General features: G+C 45.6%; 2 protein-coding genes across 2 annotated transcripts in view; both read left to right on the top strand.

Moving 5' to 3' along the window:
• LOC112043410 (uncharacterized) overlaps window positions 1-10160 on the top strand; it is a 38752-nt gene that overhangs the window by 24171 nt on the left and 4421 nt on the right. Inside the window, exon 3 of the mRNA XM_024078811.2 lies at window positions 10038-10134. Within this exon, the coding sequence (XP_023934579.1) occupies window positions 10038-10134 (97 nt within the window). The remainder of the gene's footprint in view (window positions 1-10037; window positions 10135-10160) is intronic.
• Window positions 25-1546, top strand: LOC128198778 (uncharacterized). Its single transcript, XM_052885770.1, has one exon. The coding sequence runs from the start codon at window positions 519-521 to the stop codon at window positions 1347-1349; it is 831 nt and encodes a 276-aa protein (XP_052741730.1). The 5' UTR covers window positions 25-518; the 3' UTR covers window positions 1350-1546.

The raw sequence follows: 10160 nt of genomic DNA, 5'->3' as shown, positions 1-10160 counted from the left end.
GCTCGCTGCGCCTTGCGGCAGCTGACTAACTATGCGCGCAAGGCGAGCCGATATATAAGTCCAGTCTTCGCGAGCCGCCGATCATCGGAGTACGTACCTACATCAAATTCTAGTGTGGAATGATACCGCGACCATCGGCGCCGCGGTTTTATAGTACGCGATATCAACCAGCGTTATTGTGATTGGTCGTTTAGATTTCGTTTACTGTCGCGCGTACCTAATATTATTTAATGTAAACTGTAGATATATTCAATACATTCAATACATCCGATACAATTCGATACAAACCAAGTCTTTCATTACATCTCTCCAACCGGCTAAAGTGGTGACCCCGAGGAACAACAAGCACCCCGACAAAAAAATCCGAAGAACAACAGAAGCACACCCGACGAACAACAAGCAAGCGCGTCACGGTGAAAAGCCAAAAAAAAAAAAAAGAAGAAAAAAATTACAATCAACTAAAAAAAAAAAGAAGAAAAGTAAAAAACATTAGTAATTAAAAAAAATAATAATAAAAAATGGCATCACCTAACAACGCTTCAGTAGCAGATAGCCAGGGGGAAATCGCAGGAATCGCCTTATCAATGCGAGTTCCACCTTTCTGGAGAGACAAGCCACGACTTTGGTTCATCAGTTTCGAAGCAGCCACTGCTGATCTCAAAAAAAGTCAGGACCAGTTGGCACAAATGGTCATTGCGCAACTACAAAAGGAAGATATCGAGCAAATTTCCGATATACTCTTCGATCCACCGGCAACGGACCTATACACCGCAGTGAAGAACCGCCTCATCTCCGCATACGAAGAATCTGACAGCCGCCAGCTGCAAAAGCTGCTGTCTGAAATCGAGCTAGGAGACCAAAAGCCTACTCAGTTACTTCGCCGCATGAGATTTCTTGCCAGAGAAAAGGTCCCGGATTCAACGCTGCGCATACTGTGGACTAATCACTTACCATCACATGTGCGATCTGTACTCGCCGCAAGCGAATCATTCAGCACGAAGACCGCACTAGACGAGCTCGCTATATTGGCCGACAAGATGGTGGAATCAAGCCCAAGCTCACACATCGCAGCCGTCGAAAGCCCCAGTACGAGCGTTCCACCCAGCGATACGAAGTTCCTAGTCGAAGAGATAAGGAAGCTGTCACTTGAAGTCGCTGCGCTGAAGATGGTTCACCAAAACTGCCAACACCGCGGAAGACCAAACTATCGACGCAATCGGACAAACTCGAACGGACGCAGATCTCGAAGCTCGACACCGTCGCCGTACTGTTTTTATCACCGGCGTTATGGGGCAGCTGCAAGAAGATGCACTAAGCCGTGCTCCTACCAGACGAAGTCGGAAAACTAATAGTTACGCTGGACGAAGCGGGATCCGGCGTATCCGAAATTTCATACCGCTTGTTTGTCACCGACAAGAAGACTGGAACATCATTCCTGATCGACACCGGGGCGAACATCTCCGTTATACCGCCAACTGCGAAGCAAACACCGAAGCCACTGAAGTTTCAACTCTACGCCGCTAACAATACAGTCATCCCGACCTACGGTGAGAAGACTATGGCACTAGACTTCAACTTACGTCGAGTGTTCAAATGGAGATTCATCGTCGCGAAAGTCAGCAAACCAATCATCGGAGCTGATTTCTTGAAGCATCACCAGTTGATTGTCGATCTGAAGAACAGAAGACTCATCGATGGCAAGACGAGTTTAACATCGCAGTCGTTCATCTGTGCAACCAACATACCTACCATACGAAGTATCGACGTGCAAGAGTCATACCACAACATATTGGCTGATTATCCCGGAGTGACAAGACTGACGTCGATGAAGCTGTCACCAAAAATCAACGTCGAACACGTCATCGAAACGACTGGCCCTCCACTGCATTGTCGCCCTCGTCCCATCGCACCACATCGGTATGAACTCGTCCGAAAAGAGTTCGAAAACATGATCGAGCAAGGAATATGCCGCCCAAGCAAAAGCCCTTGGTCATCGCCACTACACGTCGTTCCGAAGAAGAATGGGGATATACGAGTCTGCGGTGACTATCGAAGACTCAACAGCTGCACGATACCAGACCGCTACCCGATACCTCGCATAAAGGACTTCACACATCAACTGGCGCACAAGACGATATTTTCAACCATCGACCTCAACCGAGCTTACCAGCAAATTAGAGTCCGAGAAGAAGACATAGCGAAGACAGCCCTAATTTCTTCCATGGGATTATTTGAGTTCCCTCGGATGACGCCGGGACTACGAAACGCCGGACAGACCTTCCAAAGGTTCATCCACGAAGTACTACACGGCCTTGACTTCGTCTTCGCATTCATCGACGATCTTCTAGTCGCAAGTCCCGATGCAACCACGCATGAAAAACACCTACGAATGGTTCTACAAAGACTGGAAGAAAACGGGATCACAATCAACCCTTCAAAATGTGTATTTGGTCAACCTGAAGTCAAGTTTCTCGGTTTCAACGTGAGCGAAAAGGGAATCAAACCGCCTGAAGAAAAAATCATAGCAATCTGCAAGTACGAAAAACCGAAAACTATCGAAGAGCTACGAAGATTCCTTGGAATGACGAATTTCTACAGAGAACACATTCCGAAAGCAGCCGAAATTCAAATTCCACTTCACGCCTACTTACACAACTCGAAGAAAAAAGATCGGACAAAAATTGAATGGAGCGACGAAGCAACGAAATCATTCGAAGCGTGCAAAGAAGCCATACAAAACGCAGCCCTGCTAGCACATCCATCGCACGAAGCGCAGCTCGCAATATTCAGCGATGCTTCGGACCTGTCAGCCGGTGCTGTGTTACAACAATACGTCAACGAAGCATGGCAACCGCTCGGATATTTTTCGAAGAAATTCTCAGACGCTCAGAAAAAGTACAGCACGTTTGACAGAGAGCTACTCGCAATCTACATGGCAATCAAACACTTCAGGAAAACTTTCGAAGGACGAAGCCTGATAATATTCTGCGATCACAAACCGTTGACATACGTACTACAGAAGCCGCCTTCCACGACCGAAACACCGCGAAGAGCGAGACAGCTGATCTTTATCAGTGAATTCACAACTGATATTCGTCATATCAACGGGAAGGACAACGTAGTCGCCGATGCACTGAGTCGCGTTCCTATCGACAGTGTGTCATATCCATCGACGCTCGACTATGAAAAAATCGCAGAAGCGCAAGACAAAGAGAGCAATGTAATCAAAAAACTTCAAGAACAAGAAAATCTCTCGATAAAGAAAATCATAGTACCAAACTTGAAGTCGCCGATCTACTGCGAAACATCGACATCGTCTGCTCGTCCGTACATACCTACGGAATTTCGCAAAGCCGCATTCGACGCTGTTCACAACATCAGTCACCCAGGCATACGATCTACACTCAAACTCGTCACGGAGAGATTCTTTTGGCCTGAAATGAACATTGAAGTCAGAGAGTTAGCGAAGAACTGCATTCAATGTCAACGATGCAAGGTACAACGCCACACGAAGAGCAGCCCATCAACATTCCCACCGAGCGATAAGTTCGAGCACGTGAATTTGGACTGCGTGGGCCCTCTAGAGACGTCTCCCGAAGGATATCGATATCTCGTCACAATGATCGATCGAGCAACGAGATGGCCCGAAGCTGTACCTACCGACAACATCTCTGCAGAATCAGTCGCGAAGATATTCTACGAGCACTGGATATGTCGATATGGTACACCCAGCTACGTCACTACAGATCAGGGTAGAAACTTCACCAGCAACCTGTTCACGAAGCTGCTGAGAACTATGGGCATACAACATACCCGTACATCGCCATACCATCCGCAAGCAAACGGAATTGTTGAACGATGGCACCGCTCGCTCAAGACATCACTGAAAGCCCGTCTATCGCAACATACTACGTGGATCGACGAGCTACCAACAGTACTTTTGGGTCTACGAGCTGCAGTACGAACAGACACTAACGTCAGCGCCGCCGAAGTCACCTACGGAAGAAATCTACGCCTGCCGTGTGATTTTTTCACTACTACGTCATCAAACGAGCAAGACTTGAACTATGATTATGTGAGCAGACTACGCGAATCAATCAATTCAGTCAAGCCCAGCCAACCAATAGCCTCGCACGGAAACAAAAGAGCCGTATTCGTACACAAAGATCTCCAAACATGCGAATACGTGTTTTTAAGAAACGATGCAGTTAGAAAACCTCTACAAGCAACATACGAAGGTCCATTCAAGGTGCTAGAACGAGACAGCAAGACCTTCAAGCTACAGTTGCCAGAGAGACGTTCCGCAGTCATATCAATTGACAGACTCAAGCCTGCATACACGATCAACACAGACGATTCCGAGCAGTATACGAAGCGCACAGAGCAGAAAGCTACAACTTCGAAGCCCGAATCATCAGTGAAGACGCAAGATTCAAGACCTCCAGCAACGTGCAAACAGATCAAGCCGATTTTGAAAACAACAAGATCCGGGCGAGTGTCTAGACTGCCTGTACGTTTTCACTAGGGGATGAGTACTGTAGCTACCTACCTACATACATCCGCTCGCTGCGCCTTGCGGCAGCTGACTAACTATGCGCGCAAGGCGAGCCGATATATAAGTCCAGTCTTCGCGAGCCGCCGATCATCGGAGTACGTACCTACATCAAATTCTAGTGTGGAATGATACCGCGACCATCGGCGCCGCGGTTTTATAGTACGCGATATCAACCAGCGTTATTGTGATTGGTCGTTTAGATTTCGTTTACTGTCGCGCGTACCTAATATTATTTAATGTAAACTGTAGATATATTCAATACATTCAATACATCCGATACAATTCGATACAAACCAAGTCTTTCATTACATCTCTCCAACCGGCTAAATTGTGATGATACACCGGATCTGGCCCGGCCCGTATAACAATATTTATGTCACTAGGCCTCTTTACAATGGCGTGTTTTCCGCCTGAGCCAGCGAGGTGCTGAAATTTTGCAGGAAACATTACGTATGCTACCGAAAAAAGTGGTTCCACTTAGAGAATTAGCAGCCCTATCTTTGTTCTCTGTACGTCGACCTCTGCGTGTTTAAATTTATAACAAAATCACCGGAAAACGTTAAGTTGTTTAATTACAGTATGTAACAGTAGTAAGGTAACACTGTCGTTTCTTGTTGTTGTCATTGACTCTTCAAAATAGATTTTTCCGAAATTTTTGTCATCGGGAGGTCTTTAAGAAGATTTTTCAGTACCGGCCGATGAACACATCGCCGACACAGTGCCCATGTAATGCTTCCGGTATGATGTGCGGCGGCGGGCGGCGGGCGGCGGGCGGCGGGCGGCGGCGCGTGATACGTGCCTGTCTTCATTACCAGCGGCGTCATCGTTATATCGGGCGCGCTCGGGCCTGCCAGCGCCGCGGCCGAGCTGTGTACGCCGACCAACTCCACCACACCAATGAGTCGTCGAGCGGCATTTTGACCATTACAAAACAAGCGTAAAGGTACGCAGCACCGTCTGCTGCGGCGGTGAGGAAACGCGGCATGATACGTTGACTTTGACGTTTACGCATATCCGTAAAGCATATATGATCAGCTACACTGTAGTTTAGTGTCGCTAAAAAAAGAGTCGATCGCCTTCATCGTCACATAGAGTTCGAAAGACGCGGTATTATAAACGACAATGAGATAGTTCTGTGTCTGTACTATCCTGGTCAATCCTCCTGGATACTGTCGCTCTACTGAAAGAGAAAAAGTTAAAAGTTGTTAAAACTGTCCCACTGTCCACTGTCTGTGAGGCACGCCCACCTTTGCGACTAGGTTCCCTGTGTTGAGAAGCCAACAGCGGGCACGGTCGCCAGTGCATTTACATAATTTGCAGATGACGTCGCGATGACATCAGCAGCGATGTGGTGCAGCGACCGGCGCGGCCCTGACCGTGGCTGTTGCCGCGCGCCGCAGGGTTGACACAACACACTATTAAAAAAAAATTACATTCAAATATATTTTTAAAAAAAATCTGATTAAGTATATAGCTTAACTTGTGCAAATATGATAGTGGTATTGCAACGACTTGTCATGATATTTTCGTATAAGCACAAAAAAGTTCTCTTATCCTTGTTTAGTAGTTTTTAATCGTTAAAAAATTAGTGATGCAAAAATACCCATGAAAGTGTATAGGACAGATCCTGTGGTACCGAAGCCCTGCGTGTCTATTGTCGTACGCGGCGCGTGCCGCGCGTGCCGGCGCGGCTGCTCCGAGAGCCGGTGCACGCTTCTGATTAGGTATTGAGACAAACTGAAACCTTGTCCTGGTCCTACCATACTACCGTAACACAGAGCTGGAGACTTGGCTGTATTTAGAGGTGCTAAATCAACTCCTATATCTCCAAAGTCAGGATTTTTTAAAAAATCTAACCTTCAAGTAATCTGTATTGTCATTATACCTACTATAGAGAAATAATTCAAAAAGGATCAAAATCTAAATTACCTAGTCGGTTGTTTGTCTTATACTCGTAGAATGTTTTTACAAAAAAAAAAATTTAAAAGATCGGACTGGTCTTTTAATTTTACGTTTTCAAAGATTTGCTTCAAGGCAAAAATAATTTTTTTTTTTACCAAAAAGGAATCCTTAGGTAATTTGGAGATTAGATAGGGGTTGGTTTAGCTTCTCTACCAGCCAGCCAGGTCTCCAGTTCTGTGTTAGGGTAGTATGGGAGAGGTTCAGCACGAGTTTCCACTGCCAGCTGGAAATGTCGAGCAGCTCTTGAGCTAGGCGCGCGTCACGCGCGGCCAGACGCGGGTTCATTAGTCTCCGCTGTAGGCGCGAATCTGTCTCGGAGATGTTACACTTGTGCACTTGCTACATACTATCAGGGGAAGCACTACCGCCAGACTTCTGTGTTCAGTCTGAAGACTGAAGTGAATAGTTGCCTATAAAACTACAGGCACCTTTGCCAAAGGTAGACAATTTCTGCAACTATGCATAAAACAACAACATCGCCGCTAGATAAGACTAGTGTCTACTGCGAATTTTGAAATTATAATCTTGATTTGATCTAGGTGAATTTACAAAATGGAGGTCCTGGGTTCGATCCCCGGCTGGGTCGATTAATATTTTTTTATTTGGTCCTGGTCTGGCTGGTGGGAGGCTTCGGCCGCGGTTAGTTACCACCCTAGCAACAAAGACGTACCGCTAAGCGATTTAGCGTTCCGGTACGATGTAGTGTAGAAACCAAAAGGGGTGTGTATTTTCTTCCCCCTCCTCACAATTTAGCCCGCTCCAATCTTAGACTGCATCATCACTTACCATCAGATGAGATTGTAGTGAAGAGCTAATTTGTAAAGAAAATAAATCTTTCAATTGTCTCGTCGGTCCAGTAGTTAGCCGCCTACGCCGCTTCGGATCTAGAGGTCGTGGGTTCAAGCCCTGGGTCGGTCTTGGAAATACACGAGTTTCACCATGGGAGCAGCGGGCTTTATGGGTCGAAGCTCCGTATCTCGTCTTCTCTGGGTGGATACCCAACCTGGAGCGTATTAGCTTCACACTGGTCATGCTGGAGTAAAGTTGAGATAAAGAAAATTAGCAAACGATGTTGTTAGTGGAGACCGCGCTGTTACAGAGTTAGCGTTAAATTGATTAGCTGGCAGTACCGAGTAACTGTACCGCGCTAGCGGCTAGCGACCGGCGCGCGCTGCCTACACTCTACAGGTATAGTAGCTACCTGTAGAGTGTAGGTAGCGAGCTAGGTAGTTAATTAAACACGGTTAGTTATAAGGTACATTGTATGAGTATTCCCAATTGTAAACTTGTACTAACAATGTCGATGTGGTATGACGGTGTCACCGACCGCTACGGATTCCGTTTTTTATTAAAATCTATACTGATATAAAGCTGAAAATTTTGTTTATTTATTTGTTTGTTTGGTTAGGTTTGGCTGTTGTAGGAATTATCGAATTTAAAAATCTTTATGGATTGTCAAATTATCGAGGGAAGCTGTACAACATCACGCTACAACCAATAAAAGTGGAGCATCAATCAAAAATGTAACAAAGACTGGACAACTTCCTTTCGAGAGCTACTGTTGCGTTCTGCGAAGTCATGTATCAGATTCGAATATATCGCGAAGTCACGGACGTCCGTTAGTACGAGATGAACTCTATAAAAATACAAATAAATTGCCAAATCGATGTAAGTGCATCACTTCAGAACGGGTCGACCGATGTTAATGAAATGTTTTGTGATTGGCGGCGTTGGTAAAATGCTGCTGTTTGGGAGGAGGACGGTATCCCGGAAATTGTTGAATGTAGACCTGTGAGTAATGAGTCATGTACACGTCACACGCAAGCGCGGGGGGCGCGGGGCGCGGGCGGCTGACACCCGACACCAGGAGCGACGCTCGTACGGCTTCTGACCTGCCCACTGCCCTCTCCTGTGCGCCTGCCACCACTGAATGACTTACTTAGGATACTTCCTTTCGATTTCCGCCTCCGGTCAATTTAGGGTTTTCATTTTAAATATAGTTCTTGTGATAGGTTCCGCGGCTAGTTCAGGTTACCCCGATGAAAAAAACGTGCCACGAAGTGATACAGCGTTTCTATATGTAGTCGCGTAGTTAAACAGGTTCTTGTTGTTCCTTAATATACTTCTGAAACCACTTCTAAATGCCCGCTACTATATTAGACTGTACTCTTCAGCCAAGTCAAGGTCTAACTTCAAGCTTAGTCAAACTGCTCCTAAAGAAAACATCGCTAAATAGTCCTCGGTTGTTCAAACCAAGACCGTAATTGTTCACTTTCTGTATTTTCAAACTAAAACACAGCTTGGCCGTAAAAATAAGCATAGCTGCACCTAATGGGCCCTTCGCCGAGAGACAGGGTTTCTATCTTATCACTGAAATTTTTATAACATACCTGCCACTTATTTAGTTATACACATGAGATACATTGATGACAAATCTAAACGATGTGCAGTCCGATACGATGCCGCGTAGGAATCTGTGAATGGGTATCATTGTGTTCCTTTCGAGTTAGCGCGCTGCCATCATTGAACTGTCTCTTGAGGTGATTGCAGTCGAGCTCAATTGATGTCTTCAAATCAAAGGACCAAACCTGTAGAACGTGTGATATGTTCGTGTATATGAGTATATAAATCTGAACGGTGATATGTTCGTGTATATGAGTATATAAATCTGATTACCAAATACAGCAAAAACGCAAACGCTAATGACTGTGTCCTCGGCCCGCGCCGCGTGACTGCCTCGTTCGTGGTAATCGGCACAAGCTTATGAATCTTGTAATGATCAGATACTTTAATGAGCGGGTGCTGCCTTCTTGATGACGATTAGTTTCGGCAAGATTCATTGTTGGATTATTTACTGCTTAACATATAGTAAGGAAAGCTAGTTACGTTAAGTGAATGCCACTAGTTGATACTCGTAGTTATCATTTAGCACCGAGCTGTGCACGGTCTCGGCACCACACGCGCGACTTGCTGACGGCTGGTGTAGCTTTAAAAAAATCTGCATGTCTTAATTTTAAATAATTTAACGCAGCTGAGAAATTTTCACTAAATACCATCGAAATATCAATCCGTTCTCTTTGGCTCGCACTACAGTGTTTCTTTGAGTGTTTTGACACTGACATTATTCTTTGATTCTCCTTGCGGCCTGATAGCACACGTTAATTGGTACAAGTCATAATGATCGTTTCTCAACGAGAGCTCAGCGACTGCATTCAATTTTTGTAGCGACGAGCGAAGAATATTACAACTGCATTTATAATCTAGTAATTAGGATAAGGCCTAAGGATAAGGGGGAGGCCTTTGCCCAGCAGTGGGATGAAATTTAACTATAAAGCATGTAATAAATATTATGTAATTTAGATTGTGAAGGCTTAAATAAATAAATAAAAAATTAGGATAAGAAGATGGTTGTGCGATATGTTAAGAGATGAGCACGTTTTTCGTCTCGTCTCGAATTTAATTCTAGCTGGAAAATAAGTGAACTGTTGTCGTGGTGTGACGCTGTGCTCGTTCGTTGCAGGAGGCGGAGCTGAGCGCGTGGACGGCGTTCCTGCAGCGCGCGGTGGAGGCCGCCTACAACAGCGAGGTGGTCATCGACAACCTGCACAACCTTGTCGGTGAGCACTGGCTCGAGACATTCGCA

Source organism: Bicyclus anynana, chromosome 15 (genome assembly GCF_947172395.1).
Source record: "Bicyclus anynana chromosome 15, ilBicAnyn1.1, whole genome shotgun sequence".
In the NCBI taxonomy this organism is placed as follows: domain Eukaryota; kingdom Metazoa; phylum Arthropoda; class Insecta; order Lepidoptera; family Nymphalidae; genus Bicyclus; species Bicyclus anynana.
This window is presented reverse-complemented; position numbering and strand designations above follow the sequence as displayed.